The 17,498-nt window shown below is 38.4% G+C and overlaps 1 protein-coding gene across 4 annotated transcripts in view; it reads right to left on the reverse strand.

The window, feature by feature from the left end:
- MBP (myelin basic protein) overlaps positions 1-17,498 on the reverse strand; it is an 83,748-nt gene that overhangs the window by 1,942 nt on the left and 64,308 nt on the right. Inside the window, exons 3-9 of one of the 4 annotated variants that reach the window (XM_066184561.1) lie at positions 16,082-16,512; positions 12,794-12,817; positions 6,214-6,240; positions 3,734-3,841; positions 3,226-3,261; positions 2,617-2,649; positions 1,528-1,650 (exon numbers count right to left, since the gene is read on the reverse strand). In XM_066184561.1, coding sequence (XP_066040658.1) covers positions 1,528-1,650; positions 2,617-2,649; positions 3,226-3,261; positions 3,734-3,841; positions 6,214-6,240; positions 12,794-12,817; positions 16,082-16,512 — 782 coding nt within the window. Of the gene's footprint in view, positions 1-1,527; positions 1,651-2,616; positions 2,650-3,225; positions 3,262-3,733; positions 3,842-6,213; positions 6,241-12,793; positions 12,818-16,081; positions 16,513-17,498 lie in introns of those variants that run through there. The other 3 variants (XM_066184573.1, XM_066184565.1, XM_066184570.1) reach the window with 3 other exon arrangements.

Below are 17,498 nucleotides of genomic sequence, written 5' to 3' on the forward strand. Positions count from 1 at the left end.
TGCCTCTAGTAGATCACTAACTATTACTGGGATTTTCACTTCAAAAAGAAGATTGGTTTTCATTGATTATATAAAGAAGTAGTAATTGAGGCCTCCTACTGTAAACAATGGGTCTAAATCAAATGGGCCTGAATAAAACTTGTATCAAAGTTCCAGGAATTATAAGGGCTGGGAAAAGGTTATCTAAAAAGTAAAACTGGTGTATATATCTCTCAGTTATATATTTATAAATCTAAGCTAAAATAGCTGTGATGAGTATGCAAATAAGAGAATGTTAAATTTCATGAGAGATCATTAATACGTATTTTCAGAGGTTGAGAGGATGAAGTTTTTCAAATAATTTCAATATATAGCCATGGAATAGTCGATGTACCTGAACCCCACTAAAAATACCAAATGCACAGTGTGAAGACTTAAAATGTGTTTGATTTTTACCTGGGCCTCTGAAGAGATCATTCCTTTTCTTAAATTGGAACATAAGAATTCCTATTACTTCCTTGAAGTTTTTGTGCTGCCACTTGGTGCTGCATATATTTGGGTAACAACTATACAATGGGTGATAGTAAACCTAAACTGTTTAAGAGACAAAAATGTGGGTTTTTCTGCAGATTAAGGCACTGTTACATCTCCTAGTGCAGAGAGGAATAGTAAGAGTCTGAAATGATCAGCTCTGCTAAGGATCTCAGACCTTCTCACTTGAAGCTGAGTGCTGATGGCATCTTCATGTGCAAACAGTGCACTGGATGATTTATTATGAATTCACTGCCATCATTGCCTTTGGGGGAAAATACAGCCTTCCTTAAGGTATCTGCCAGTGGATATAGTGTGCTTTTCATGTGTCTGTTTCCTGATGTAGAATGTGAAAAATCCTCCCCACTGACCTTTTTTTCCTATTGTGTGTTCATTTATTGCCTGTGTTGTTATGACTGTGCTGTGCTTTGAAATGGGGAATTGAACCAGACTAAAGATAATCTGACCAAATGTTTTTTTCTAAAATGACAGTGTTGTCATTTGCCCCACTTTGTGATTTCGTAACTTGCGGTACTGACATATTGTAGGAGTTCTCCCACCTGGGGTGGGAACAAGCAGGGATTGCAGGAGGTGTTACTGCATCCAAATACATGTCCAGCAGTGCCCTGTACTACCATTTTGCAGTTTATCAGTTCTCTTTCATTTTCACTATCCAAAATAATTTAGCAGCAATGAGCTGTGTCATCTCATTGTCTTAGGTATTCCAGATCATTTTTGGTTTCAGTAACAACACTGATCCTGGTGCGGGTCTTTGTGGGACATTGTGGACTTACCTTCTTTCCTGAGGCCACTTACTCTGTATTTTTACCTTAGTGTTCTATCATGGAAGTAGTCCCTAAGCCACAAAATAACCTTTTGGTTTTTCCATGCAAATCTAATTCCCTCAGAAGCTTTAAGGAAATACGGTTGTTTCAAACATGGCAGGTTCTGGAGAGGTTTGGCTTCTCTTTTTCCCAGTTCAGTTTTTTTTGTACTTAAAGTTCAGGTGTACTTTACCAGTTTAAAGATTCTGGAAAGAGTGCCCTGGCCCTCATGATAGGATCCCTTGTGTCCCTTATGAGCAGATTTATGCTCATAGAATTTTCCGCTTCCATATCCTGGCTTGTGTGCTTCACCACCCTGCAAAGAAAGATTTTAATGCATATTGCAAATTATCACATTCCAATTATCATATGCACATTGTAGTCTTTATTTATGATCACTGTAATGTAATACTCAAATGAGGAATTTGAAGGTTGTTGAAATAAAACAATCTTTTATCTAATAAACAAGGATGAAGAAAAATGTTAGGAAATTATCTGAATAGATTAAAACCTGAGGGAAGCATCAATCTGTAAAAAATGAATTAATATTCAAAAAATACTCAGAACATTAACCTGTATGACAAAACTTAAAACGTTTTAATTTCATGAATTCTAGGATGTCAAACACATCAGCTAATATGTAGTGTTCTGATAGTGAAAGAAATGCTTAATGGCTTGAAGGCTTTGATATTTTGTCTTAAAATGCCAGTAATTTACATGCCATCTCATATAAAATCAAACCTATGGTAAAGTAGAATTTAATTAGTTGTGAGAGAACTGTGGGAAGTACTTGTCTAGTAATTGCTTAGGCAGATCACTTCTAACTGACAGGAAAGGTGGGATAAAATACTGAGGTTAGTGACTGTATTAGTTTTGCAGGCCGTGTAAATGTAGTTGCAGAAGTGGAATAAGCACCCATCTTGTTCCAGCCCTCCCTCCCATTTTTGTCGATCCCAGGAGAAGAAAAATGCACCAGATGGGTCTTCCAGGAGCCTTTAAAGGAAGAGAGCTTTGCCATGCAGTGGATTTTGCTCCCTTTGTGCTGAAGCAAAAGAAATTATTGCTGCAAGGGCTGTCAAATTGCAGGATAAGAGCAAGCAACACAATTGCCATCTTAAAGTGCTGTGGAAGGAGGAAGAAAAGTGGAACAGAAAAAGCAAAATAGCAAACTTGAGACAAAACAAAATTATCACGTTGCTGCAGCAGCTTGAGGCAATGGAGCAAGATATGCTTTGGCCTGGTAAATAAAAGGGCCGTTACCGAAAGCACATTCGTCACCTACCCAGCTAAATCTGGTGAGGGATAATCCTCTTCCCTGTACATGCAAGAAATAGAAACAATGACATGATGATCACTATGGAACACAGCATCTGGGTCTGCCATACACAGAAGATGAAAAGGCAACCAAGATTATGAAATAATGGCCAGATAATGAGGCAGGCAGGAGTTGAGAACAACAGTCTGTACAGTCATTTCATGAAGCAAAAAAAGGCAAAATTGTTTATTGTAATTACCAGAACTGAATTCACTAGCCATAGTTTGCCAGTGTTACATACTTCAGAAGCCTGCTGAGTTGAGTAAATGGAGGACAGCTCCTGGTTGGTAAGACTTGTTTGAAAGTATTACCTATAGTTAGTTCATTATGCAAAGCAATCACACCATAAATTGAATATAAAAATCCCTGCAAGTGGCTTCAATTAGTCATGCAAAAAGTCAGGAACTGCGTGAGGAAGAGAACCATGGCTTCTGTGTCTTAGGCTCTTGCTTTAAATTGTTTCCAGTGATCCCTGTAAACTTTTATTTAGTGCCATTAGAGACAGTGAATCAGGCTTGCAGTTGAATTAGTGTGAATTAATGCCGGTAAATGCCTTGAGTCCCTGAAATTGCTTACCTTTGCTTGCATGGGGGGAGGTGTACGGGGTGAGACCTAAAAACCAACACAAGAGTTGTGAAATGAAGGCAAAAATAAATGTCAGAAATCATCAGGCCTTTTGCCCATTATCCATGAGCTAAAAATGGTAATTGCATTGAGAAGCTCCTCCGCTGTATAAGGCTTGCCTGGAATGCACTGGATTTATGTCTATCTTGAAACAGTAATAATTCCTGAATACTGCCAGTGTTAAAGACACAAGGACAAAACCTGTCTGTGGTGAAGCTGTATAACTGACATGGTTAGCATTTGACTATGCTGATGGAGGTTCACATGCTTTTTTGGTAGCATTTCAGTATGGATGTCTTCTAGGTAAAAATATTTTTGTATTTGAATGGCATAATGAGCTCAAAAGGCACAGTACAATTTGAGGCTCAAAATAAAGGGTAATGATAGGGGAGTGTTTGTTTACGGATGGATTCTGAAGAGAAAAAATTAATTGTGGTGCATAAGAGGAGGGGAGACTTACAATGTTCTTGAAGAAGTGGACTACAGGGTTGTCATCAACAGGCCGGCCATGCTGAGATCTTGGGGGGATGGACCCGACGTGGTGGCTGACCCTGGCTGCATGTATGTCCTGAAAAGCAGAACAGGTATGTGGCCCAGTCAGCTGGGAAGGACAGCTTAGCAGCCATGGCATGAAGAATCATTTTCAGGAGTGAAAACAGGAGGAATATGCTTTGGAAATCTACAGAGATTGCCCCCTACAGTTGTCGGTGCTGTGGAATGGCAAATACACAGTATATGTATATGCACATACGTTGTGCATATATATGGGTGCACATGTTCTTGATGTTACAGCCCAGTGTTGAATTAAGCCTGGTATTGGAAAGTTCAGCTAACAGACACTTTGTAATTTTCCTTAAATAAGAAATTTTTCTTAAGTAGGATCATAGACTGTGAAATGGCCTATTTAGAAAATAGACCAGAATGGAAAAAACCTTTAAATTATGTTGGATCATTCTGCATTGGAAAGCAGGAATAGATCGTGTATCATTTTTAGTTCCCAAAGACTATGTAACACTCATGAGCTGCAAGAGCTATGGTTTTTTTTTAGAATGAGGGAATCAAGTGAGGGTGACAATTTCTCTTTCAGCAGGGCTTTCTATTTTCAATAGAGCTTCCTGAGCAATAGTCCAAATGATGTCAGATATGTGGTTTATGACATTGATTTACATTGGAAAAAAAAATAACCAATGCAGAGAATTTTGACTGGTTTTTATCAGGATTGTTTTTTTGCATGCTGATGATATGCGGACACTTAACTCTTTTAAAAGCAGGAAAATAGGAATTTTGGATCTGTGAAATCTCTAGTGTCAGGCAGTCAGTCCTGCTTATATTTCTGCAGCAGTTTCTACTTGGTTGCTAGTTCCAGTGTTGCCAAAATAGAGAGCCAGTAGTGTTTAGAGCACGTTTCTTCAGCCATGGTTTTGTCTTGTTAATCTGCATTCAAATTACCCTTTGAAACCTGCTGACTGCCTTGTCTTTAGGATAAATACCATGGTGTTGCAGCTCTTACGGACTGTGGATTGCCACAGGAATGGAGAGAAATTGGGATAATAAGGTTTTAGAATCTAGATAGGGTTGAATTTCTTCATTTTGGCATTCTGATCAATTATTAGGTGCTAATGACTTGGCTTATTGGAAAGGTTATTGTACTGTAAATACAAAGGTTCTTCTGCCTGCAGGGTCAAATGTTATCACAGGCTTCAGTTGTCTCCCCTTTTAATGTGCATGAAGCAGTAGCAAATCTGAAGTAATTTTTAATGGCTGTTCTGGGTGAGTTTCCTGGTGTTCAAAACAAAGTGCTTTCCATTCATATTGTCATCAGCAAACTTCATCTGTCTTCAGAACCTCTGATACTATTCTTTACTCGTGACAGGTAGTTTACATGTTTCCCCTCAATTCATAGTTGAAATAACTCTTTCACCTCTGGTTTGTTCTTTCAGTTTTTGGACTCCTAGGGACAGGAAACAAAATCCAGTGGTGTTTTTCAGACACTGCTTATGTTTATGTAATAAATGATATCTGTAGGTGTTAAAAGGTAAATTCTAATGGATTTGAAATTAAAAGAGAAAATAAATCTGATTTATACTGCTATGATGGGCTACTGAGATGGTGTGATGTAAGTGGACTTTTTGAATTAACTCAGTTTAACAGTTACCATGTGTTTCATTAATGCATTCAGATCATCATTGTTTACCTTTAAATATGTTTTAAGTGCTTGGCTTTAAGTAATATTCTTGTTAAAATCTAATAAGAATAGAGAAGAGCAACTGTGTTTTAGGAAAGGATATAATTTACTTCTTATTTCTTTGTGTTAGTGGTCTCTTTTGCCCAGGGGTTGCAGTGAGTTCTCCCCTCACCTCTTGCAATGTTAGGAATTTCAGTCTTGAGAGCATTGCCAATAAAAGGCATACTTGGCTTCCATATCTGTGTATTTTGAAATGTACTTGCCAAGTATGAGCATGAATTCAGAGCCCTCGGGTATTAGTGGTGAAGTTTAAAATGAAGGTGCCTCTTGTTTGTGCCCTAAAGAAAGTTTAAACATACAGTAATTCTTCAGCAACTGAACAGAAGAACGCTCAGCTTTTCCTGTTCCCAGTTAATATTAGTGAAATGTTTGACCTCAGTTAAGGATCTCAACTAAGTCAACTTTGCTGCACATTCAAAAAAGCCAAAAAGAACCCTAAAGCTGAATGTTCTTAATAAAAAATGATTTGCCAGTACTGGAAATTTAAGCAGTAATTGGGAGATCTGATGACAAAAACATAATTTGCAACTTCATTGTGAAATCAATGTGTTTTTTAAGGATTAATAATCTAAATAAGAATTCTTTAAAATAAATACCCACAGTTATCCTGTAAGGGGAGTGATTTTTTAAAAAACACTTTGTGGTTCTTTCTGGTCATGTGCAGGAAAGTTGCACTGTTTTACTGTGTCACGTACCTTGGTAGTATGGTGGTATGTTGGCCACTAAGACAAAGGAAAAAAAAAAGAGAGTAACTGTGAATGCAGTTCAAAGAAAACATGCAGGTATTTTAAGTTTCAACATTAGCTGTACATTGGAATTGCATTCCCTGTGTTAGCCATGTACTTTCACATCAGCATAATTACATTTACCGGCACAACCCATATTAGTATCTTGTAAGAGCAGTTAATAAAAAAAAAAAATTAAATTCCACTTTTCTAACAGTATGGGCTCCATTTAGGGTTTTGTGCAATGTTATTACATTTTCAGTTGATCTGAAGATACCCAAGTCTATGTGAGTGGGTGTGTATATATTCATATATACATATATGAATACTTTTCAGTGTTGTGCAACAACAGGCTTTGAGTATAAAATGGATAAAAACTACAGTTAAGCAGTTACAGGCGCTTTTTTTTTTTTTTTTTTTTTTTTTTTTTTTTTTTTTTTTGTGTCATGAAATCCATTCCTGACTTTGCTTGCTATAAACAGGATATGTCAGATCTAGCACCTCAGATGCATTAGGGGGGACTTTTAAATGCATATTATCATCTCTCTGAGGGCTCTCATCCTCTACAAGAGGATTGCTTATAGCTGAAGATTTCATATGCATGTAAATAGCGCTAACTCCTCATCAGTCTGTGATATGCATTTGTGACAATAACGGTATTAAGATACTTTTGGAGTGCTTGAATTTACAGCTTTTTACAGTTCCTTTCAGTATCACTATTGTGTGCTTCTGTTGCCTACTTTAGGATGTGAGATGAAAATCTAAAGTACATCCCATGTTGTTTCTCTACTGGCAAAATCCATCCATATGAAATACGGAAATAGCTGATTTAAAAGGCAGTCAAACCAGGTAAAGATGAAAAACAAAGGGCTTTATGATAGGTTCAATGGATTTCATGGTTTCCCAACGGCTTCACAAGATGCCTAACGAGTTGCTGTGCATGAATTTAAAAGATATCATACAGAATCCTCACATTTCAAATTCACATAGACATGAAAATTGCATTTAGATTGTCTTAGAAAACCAAACTGTTCCACTGCCTGTAGGTTGTCCATGATGCTTAACCACCCCCACTAAGACATTTGGAACTGTACCGGTAGACTAAAATTACTCTTTAAGGATAATTATCCCGTGATGAACACTGTTCTGTTCTGTGGGAAGAAAAAGCTGGAAGTTAACAGGCGGTTTGTAAGCCACTCAGCTGATTTTGTGTTAGTCCTTGAAATGGACTCTGGATCCAAACTGTAATGAAATTCCTATCCAGGTTCAAACTGAGGTAGTCAGTATGGTTTCTAAATATATATGCCAAACAGGAATTGAGATGCATCCTTTCAGTAAAAATGTAAATTTTTTTTCTTATTGAAATAACATGGAAAACTGTGATGCGGTTTAGTGAGAAATCTGACAGGCATTTGAATACAGAAATTGCTTCATCTTGAGGTTTGGAGGGGCTTTATCCATGGGGCTTTGTGTTCCTGGGCATGGCTGACACTTCGTCAGAACCTTCCAGTGCTGCTACCCCAGCTCTCACCAGGCAGCAACAGAATACAAAGCCCATGTGGGATGTATTTTTCCATGCTTATTGTAGGAGTAATAAAACTTCTGTAAGCATGCACTGCTAAAGCAGAGCTGTGTTGTACTGGTGGTGTTGGATTCTTCTTAGTGTACATTCCAGGTAGCAGTTTGCTCTTGGTGGCAGTGTTTGTCCCAGGCTGTCCACGACTTGCTGATCTGTTACCAAAAGCAATGGGAATGCTGACGTCTTCCCCACTCGCTGATCTGGTGATGACATTATAGTTAATTACCTGATTCAGCAGGCCTTTTAATCACTTTAGGAAGGATGAGCCACACATTCTTGTAATGGCACTGTTAATTTTTACTAATGTGGAAGTTAAGACAGAAATTAAATTACTTGCTCAAAGGTATAGAGGAGAATTGGCAGGAAGAGAGATGTAAAATGCAGCAGATTCTGTCTTTCAGGGTTGTGCTGAGATCAGTCTTTGTCTAGAAATAGGCAGTGAACAAAAAGGAAGAATTCTTAGCGGAATGATAGGAATAACAAACATGGCAGTAAAGAGATGACTGAAAAGTAAGACACACAAGGAAGAAGGAGGAAACAATGGAGAACACTCCCCAGTCAAGAGAGGTGCCAATCAATAATCCAGAATCACATTTCTCCATAACCCTGTTACCCCTTAATGCCTTGATGATTAGTGTTCATAAATCAGCAGGTAAAAGAATTACTGCGGAAAAAAGAAGAATGGGGCCAGTTTTTCAGGAGAGTTCTGGTTTATGATGGGACTCAAATGAGAAACCAGTGCCATCATACCTTCTGAGTTTTTTCCCTGGGTCCAGTTTATTCCATTGTTGTGACACTTGATAAATGGTTTCAGAGACAAAACCCAGTGCTTTAATTTGACTTGGCTTTTCTGAAGCATTTTTTCGGCCTAGCATAAATAATTTTATTCAAATATTCTTCATGATAGAAGTTCTTTATCTGCTTGGACATAGTCTCTGATGAATACTCAGTATTGTTCTGTTATTTTATCAAGTTGGTATCAATGACATAGATTAAACTTTGTTGAAATGATCCATGGTTTGGGTGGGGGTTTTCTTGACTGGTTTTGTTTTGAGTTTTGTTTTGGATTTTGTTTGAGAATAATCACTCCAGAAGAAAAAAAAAAAAAAACAAAAAACAAACCCACCCCAAACTTTGGCTGGTAGGTATTCTCCAAGTAGCTTCTGCTACCATCAAATTTCACAGCCTTAAGTACTTTACTGTTGATGGGCAAGATGTCGAAGGCACCCTGCACTGGTATTCACCATGATCATTTTCTACTGCTCTCCTGTGTATTTGGTGGAGATGCATCTGTTTGTTGGTGCTGCTACAGCAAAATAATGTAACATTGTGGATATGGCCGTTGAAGTGTTAGGGCTGGGTTGGATGATCTTGAAGGTCTCTTCCAAACTACACATTCTGTGATTCTGTGAAATTTCTACAATTTTCAGATGTCTTGTTCCCTAGTATTTTCATATCGTCATGAAGGTAATACAATAAGCTAGACGGGAATTATTTGGAAAACAAATTAATAAATACCAGGTGTCACGTTACAGCTGTGGGCCAGAAAAATGTTACTACAACCTTGGAAATCTCAGATTGCATGCACTCTGCACTCACCCACCCACCTACAAAATATTTGATCAGTTCTCATCTTTGAAGGATTGGCCCAATTCTATTTCTTTTCTGCCTTTAATAGGTAAGCAAGTCACAAGCTAAACTCTCATATAGGTTGTTAAAAGCACTATTGCCTCTCTCAGCATAACTTGTACAGAGAGTGTAATACCAAGGAGAGTTTACTATTATGAAATATTTAGACATGGCATGGTTAATAGCATATTTTTTTGAAAGAAGTACCGTGGTAAAATTTCCAATAATATTTTTAGTATAAAGGGGGGAAGATGGACCACTCCAGCCCTGAGGCTTGTACAGTTTCCAAGGCACATTAATTTTATGATGTATCAGAAATGTAGAAGTAGATGCATCATAAGCAAAAGGGGAAAGAGTTATGGCTCATCTTGGGTCTGCAGCAGTAATTTGTGCTTTACCCACATTTTTAAATTGATTTGTAAAAAATTCAGTAAAATCACCTGCCAGCAGATGATTTCTCTTGCAGCTCAGAAATGAAACCACATAACATGGGAGTGTAATGTGTAACTGCACACATCTAACTGGAGACCATTTCAGGAACATGGTGAGGTATTTTCCATCAGTACAAAAGGTGAAAGCCAGCAATTGTCACTAATGCTATGTAATGACAGATGTGCAAAACAAGGTCAGGGGAAAAAAAGTAGTAACTTTTGCTCTGGTTTTCTATATGGCAGCATTTACCATTCTGTAATCTGAAAACAGCTGAAGAAAGTCATTTATTTTGGCATTCTGGGATGGAAAGTGCTAAGGATAATGCAGTTCTTCATTTGCAAGGAATGTGATAGAAAAAAAACAATATAGCAGATTTTAATATAAAGCAATTTCTTACTTATCAAACTGGTTCAGCTGCAGAGAAGTAAACAGATTAAATTGTTCTCAGACAGAAAAAAATCCTCATGCTAAATTTTTAATAGTTCTATTTGACCATCTGTAGGTACATTTTGGGGTCCCTGCCTGGCCCTCGCACTTCTTTAAACAAACACACCCCCCCGATATATGGTTTTAAAATTAAATAAAGACCTTACTCTCAGCTGGGCTGTGGGGCCATGCAGGTAAAGAGAGGAATGGCTGAGAACAGGTGAGGCCAGTTCCCACCAAAAGATCCCAAAGCTGCCATCACTGCCCCTTCAGCAGCTCTGCCATCAGGCCCAGGCAAAGGGCACCACAAGCTTTGAACTTCACCAAGTGCTCAAAAGAATCCTTGGAGCTCTTCTGTAGAACTTACATGCTCTTCTGCATGCAACTTACACATACTACTGTTAGTATTATATCAACGGATAGAAGACTCCAGAAATAGTCAAGCAAAGACTGAACTGAAATCTCCTGTTAAATATTTAATGAAAGGGGGAAACCTTTTGCTGTGGAGTCATTAAGAACAATGATTCTTCAACTGCTTCAGCTGATGAATCCCTATTTTAGCCTGAACGTGTTACTAATACATTTCTGAATGTAAGAGGCACAAGACCATATAAAGAGCAGTAAAAGCAGCAAAGCACACAGGCATTCTCCCCAGTCATGACCACCTCTTTAACCTGTGATACAGATCAGCAAGCCCCAAATACTTTGTCCCCTTTCTGAACAAACCTTGCCATGCAGCTGATATCAGGTAAGCACAAAGCATCACTAATACTTTACCAAAATCTAGTGCTTGCACTTGAAAGTACCAACTAAAGAGCATTTAAACTAGTCCAATTCCCAGTTTTCTCTAGTAGCTTGTAATTACTTCAAGCAGTAACTTCCTTGAAAATGCAAGTTCCAGTCCATTAGATAATGTGTTAATTATTAGGCACAAATAACATGTTTATGGTTATCCATTTGTTAAACGTCAAAATCAGTCCCATGTAATATTGGCTCCTAGGCCTTTCACTTTTCACATGGGGTGTATACTCACCAGTTGGTATTTCCTTCGTTTTTACAGGTGATATTTTTTTTTAAACTAGGCAGGTCTCTAATGTACTCTCAGGTTCTACCACTGCACAAGCTTAAACGAGCTTCAGACTTGCAGTTCTGTTACTCTAATTCATTTTTAGGTATTCATCATTCATTACTACCTGCTACAAACGAGAGGCCAGATTCAGTTCCTGTTATCATTAAGTGAGAACATCAGATTCAGGAGCTTTCCTTCTGGAAGGAAAGGGTAGGCTTTGAATAACCAAAGCTTCTGAATTTGATGTTCAGGGGTTTTGGTTACTCAAAGCCTACCGTTTCCATCCAGAAGGAAACCTCTCTGTTCCCTTTTCTCCAATGCACTGTTCTAAATGAATTTTGCAGAAGGACACGCAGCCTCTTAGTGAACTAAAAACTTATCATGTACAAGTAGTAGTTTGTTGCGACTTCTGTTAATGGATTAAAGCATTTAAAACAAATTAAATCATTAGTACACTGTTTTTTGTGATGTAAACAGTTTAATGAATACATAAAGCACATAAAAAGCAAAAGATTAAAACAAAGTTATTGTTACAACCACCATAAACTCTGTAATTTTTTTTTTTACAAGCATACTGCTTGAACAGCAGGTTTTACAAAACAGTGTATCACAAGCAATACCACTCCCTGAAAACTAAGATTTGGAAATGAAAATCACAGTAAGTATTTACTTTCATCACATCATATACTAGTCAGACTGATTTAACTACTTTTCAGATTCGCCATGGTGCTGTAGTATACATTAAAGCTTCCACAGGAAATGTGAATAGAATTCAAGTGCAAAAACAAAGAAGATCCTAATTAACTTATCCCTCCACTGCATTATTTAAAACTGTGGTTCCTAAATTTTTTGCCTGTGCATGGTTATCACAGCCATTTTTGTAGATCCCCACTCTAGCATCTGTTTAGCACAGGAGTGGGTTTGGAACCGCTGATTCGGAAATGCTGATCCCAAACCCTGGTTCTGCTCAAGTTGAGAAGAACTTCAGCCCAGTGCTGCTCCTGCCTCGTAACTGTCTGTAGCATGGGGAAGCCCCATCTCTACCTTCCATATTTCTTGCACACAAATGCATAGAAATTGGGAAGGAAATACAGGAGCAAGGCTTCATTCAGGCAACAGGAGACTGTTACAAGACTGCATACAAAACTGAAGCAAAATGTAGAAGAGAAATTGATTTAATCTTTCACTAAGTCTTGCCTCACCTCTTGTTTACTGTCACTCACATATTTTGGTTTGTTTGATTTGTGTCACAAGTGTAGTTTAAAGTTTAGTACGTTAATGCAAAATGTTAAACTAGGACAGAAAAGTTCTTGTTTCACAATCCAAACTTTAGTAGGGAAAAAAAATCATAAACAAAAGGATTACAGAAGCATAAACAACTGCATTAAAGAAACAAAATTGCAGTCAGTACATACTGAAGTTGAATACAGGCTCCGAATCTAGGAGGCACAAAGAACATTTGATTGTTTTAACAAACTTGTTTAGACAAATATTCTAAAAGATTAGAAAGGAAATAATTTATTGTTATGCTACTCTCTCTTGCATGCTATTCAAAATGTCTGCACCACAGTTTCTTTCTGTCACCATTTAAAATTCTTTTTTAAGATGATTAAATTTGAGCTGTGCACAACAACAGTTTTGTTTCAAATATTCTACCTTAAAAGTTTATCCTAAAAGTACGAAATTCAAGCTGGTTTTGATGGAGTTTCAGCTATCCAAAATCTCGATGGTATTGGGGGAAAAACAGCAAATGCACTTGGCTGCCCCTTAGAGGAAAAGGAGTATTTCTGTACATTCCAGTATTTCTATTTTTAACAACTCCCATGCACTCTTAAATTAACTTCAGAATTTCAGGGCAAGGGAGAACCTGCTTCACATGAGAAAAGAAGGCCATGAAACAGTCCCGGCATTGTTCCTACCCCACCTTTCTGGACACAATAATGAATATTATTCATTAATGTACTTCTTAGCTATGGATGCAAGAAGAAAATGCCTCCACAAAGAATTTATAATGTGTTTTGCTTGAATGTCAACCCTAAATCTGTACAAAGAGCAAGTGTTGTCTTTGCATTCCAGTGCTTGCTGGTGTGGGTAGTTGAGATGCTCCCACTGAGGCATGGGCTGGCTGAAAAAGGAAGACTGCAAGAACGGCAGCTGCAGAATTGCTTTGAAATGCTTCAAAATAAATACAGAAAAAAGTGCAAGCAAATAAACAGTGCAGCTCGAGGAACTTTTCAAGCCTTTGAAAATCATCCTTTAAGGTGCTTTTAGTGGTATCTTATTTAGCAAAGACCTGTTTACTTAGTGGAGTCTGGAAAACTGCCAAGGGACTTCAATCTATTTTGGCTGGTCCAATAACACCTTCATCATCTATCAGTTGATGATGAAGAAAAAAATCAGCAAATGGCAACAACTGTTTAGGGTTTAAGCACAAATGAGCCATCTAGATTTCCTCTGTCTACACTTGTATAAATAAATGACACCACAAGTCTTTCTTGATACAAGAAACCAAAAAGGCATTGTTTCAGAGGCTAAATAAATAATAGTTGAAATGACTGTCTTTGCCATTTGCTCAATACTTTCCACACTGAAGCCCTCCCACAAGACAGCTTCCTAGGAATGTTTCCTAGAACATACATCTATACTATCATTGTGTGGAAGAGTGCTAGAGATGGTTTGGAAGTCCTAATGTGACTGACTTTTGCCAAAATAATTCAACTTCTCTGTGCTTCCAGCTCAGATCGGCAAATCAGGACTCTCTAACACTATGAGTAATCATTCTTAAGGGAAAAAAAAATCCCAAACAATTACTTCTGCTAGGTAAAAAAAGTCAGAATTGTCCATAATTCTGTTCTGTTTTGCAGACATTTAAGTTCTTCAAAATAGCATTTTACAGCAGAGATAAAAGAGATGATCTCCTGTCCTCTTATACATAATTACATCAAAATCTATATATAGAGAATCATTGCAATCATGTTCACACCAAAGGATAAAATACAGAATTTGTACAGCTTGCAGACATTTTTTAGTCATTACTCCTAAAAACAGAATTGGTTTGATTTATTGCCAAGCAGGAATGCACATACCTCTGTATATTCTGTAGGCAGAATCTAACTTTTTGGTATTGTCTCCTTGGTGTACAAAGAACATTTCATACACTATTTTTCATCGAGTAACACAGAACATGAACAAAACAGCAAGAGTTGAGCTGGCCAACCAGGTTCCAGAAAACAGCAGCTGGGAACAGTCTCTGTTATTTGCAGTAACAGTAAGAAAAAAAAGTTTTCTTCATGCTTACAGTAACTGCTTGTTGCATTTATGAACATTACATACAGAAGCCTTACTACAGAAAAAACTGCCTGGCTGCTAAATCTTTGTCAATAGCATTACATGCCCCAATTGTTAAGGGTGAGAAATAAAAAGAACAAAACACCCAGCTTGCCTAGTACCACCCTCCAAGTGTGAGAAGCTTCTGGTTTTAAGTTTCTAGAGTATTTTTCATCCAGTGGTCTCTACATTACACCAACTCTTCAGGGAAGGGCTATTATGCATTGTGCTCCCAGGTGTGGAGCTGTAAAGGACACTGACAGCCACCGCTGTCGGACCACCACAAATCAGTTTTACGCCACAGGGCAGTTTGTGTCCTGTCCCAGTGCAGCACTGAGAGACAGCACAGATCACAGGCTGGAACACTGAATAGACCTCAAAGGTTGTCAAAGGATTTCCAAAAATCATCCAGCAACTATGAACGCTGCTTTTTGCAACACACAACTTGAGCAACTACAACAAATTCAGCCAAAAGAAAGGTTTTACAGCCCTCCAGCAGTTCCATTGGAATGCTTATGTAGTGTGTGGACACACAAACACAAGACTCCACCTCTGTCATTTACATGGCAAAAGGTACAGTGAAACACCTTAAACTTTACCACTTGAATAATACTGAACTAATATGCCAGCTGCATAATTTATCAAAGGAGGCAGGTATCCTGAAAAAGGGAAGAATTTAATTACCAGCCTTTCATCAATGCCTTATTTTTGAATTCATAGTGTAGAAATGGCTCGTTATACAATTTCTAATCTGAAATGCTTGGAATAAATCTCAGTTTCTTGTCAGAATAAAGCATCTGGATTATTTTGTACACCTGGGATTCAGGATAATATCTGTCAAGCCATCTCCCCAGCAACACTGTCGACTGACCTTAAACATACTCTTGCACAAGCAGGCTGAGAATTTGGGCACAATTCCTTTTCTAACATCTATTTCCAAGTTTGTCCCTCAGTTAGTGCCAAGATATGTAGCGATTGTCTTGCATTTAGTGCTCTCGTCCAGCTCCCTTTTGCAAATATTTAAGAACAACACACAAAAGCAGACTAAAGTTTCTCTAAACAGCACAGCGTAGAAATACATACAACACACCAGATTAAATGCTTATAAAATTTTCTCCTGGTAATGTTTCTAGAGCCCGCTGGATTTCTAATACTCCTTGTTATTTCCCAGAGCAGCTCCTCATTTCCCAGATGTTTGCTATTTTTGTTGTTGCAGTTTTCAGTTTAAAGCCAAGCATTATGTTGCAAGTACCATCCTGCTGGCTAGGTCAACTCTTGCCTTATAGCAGTGAGACCTTTCTTTCAGACCCACCCTTCCTCTTTAACTGTACTGTATTTTGCTGCAGCCTTGCAGTTCTCTATTCCTCAGAGCTCACCTTGCCCGAGCCCCGCCGGGGAACGTGTCTTTCACCTCCAAAGAATCTGCCCAGCGAGTCAAGTATACCCGAGTCTCTGTGCCGTGGGGATCCATGTCTGGCATGGTCTATAGTGCTCGCAGATGCCAGTTTTGATCCGTGCCGGAAAGAGGAGCGTTTTTGTGAAGCCATCAAATCCGAATTCTCTGAAGCTGCTGCACTGTCCTCTTCGATGGTCTGTAGCTCGTCTGACTCTGAGGGCCGATCTTTGAAGGTGTTGTCTTCTCTTCCTGGGGCATCTCGGGAAAAGAGGCGGATCAAGTGGGGGCGACCAGTCCTGTCAGCTGGGTTGGCCTCAGGCCAGGCATTCTTCGGGTCTGCTGTGCCTTTGGAGTCTGTCACCGCTGGGCTCTTCGTGGAGGTCCCATTGTTCTGGTTCACATCTGCCTCTCCTGCAAACAACAAGGATGAGATATGAATACAGGCCTGTGAAAAACAGCCCTGGAACAATGCTGCTTTCTTTCCCTTGCCTTGAGATGCTCATTTCATACAAAACCCGTAATATGTGCAGTTGTAATGAAACTATGTTCTCTTCCAGCCTTAAAGAACATTAAGTTATCTTGGAACTGAAACCAGAATGATGTTCTCACACAAATTTGCAGTAGTTCTAGGTGATTTTTTGGTGTGTTTTTTTGGTTTTGCTTTTCTTTTTTTTTTTTAACACATTTATAAACAGATCAATAGATTACTTGAGGCGTAACCAAGATTATTTACATGGAAAGCTTGTGGATGAGGAGGCTTTCAGTGACTAATCAGAATTCCTGTACTTTCCCTTGAAGATTGCAACTCTAATTATGCCATCTTTCTCCAAAACAGGAAAAAAAAATAATTACAGTGACATTGCAGATCTGTGCCTTCACAAGCGCATGTTCCCTCTCCACAATGTCAGAGCTTGTGGCCTCATTTGGAATCCCTCACTGTAACTTCAATATGGATGAAACAAGCATAATTTTTTTGACCCAAAAATTGTATTGAAATTGTCCTCACTTCAAAAAAGGAGAGCACTAAACTGCAATTTCTGCTTGGCCTCTCATTACAGTTCTTGTACATGTATGATGATCCTGGCATTCCAGGTACAGTGTCCTAGCACTGATGCTGAAAGCCTAAAGCAGAATCATCCAATTTGCATTTAGTGCTTGTAAGAAGTGACAAAACAACTACCAGCAACTGACAAGTTTGGGTTTCTTTAGCCAAGAAAGGTGCCAAGACAGACCCCTGTGGTAAGTGAAATGCCTGCTGCCTTCTTCATAGTTGTGTTCTGATGCACCCCGTAAAGTATATAAGAGGCATAAGCTGCAGCACACTTAGCCCTTCCTTCACCTGTAGTAGCTCCTTCTACCAGTGACAAAAGAATTTACGGAGGTTTTTATGGTCTATA

This window comes from Chamaea fasciata, unplaced genomic scaffold (genome assembly GCF_029207755.1).
Source record: "Chamaea fasciata isolate MVZ Bird 193981 ecotype frontalis unplaced genomic scaffold, bChaFas1.0.hap1 SCAF_1, whole genome shotgun sequence".
In the NCBI taxonomy this organism is placed as follows: domain Eukaryota; kingdom Metazoa; phylum Chordata; class Aves; order Passeriformes; family Sylviidae; genus Chamaea; species Chamaea fasciata.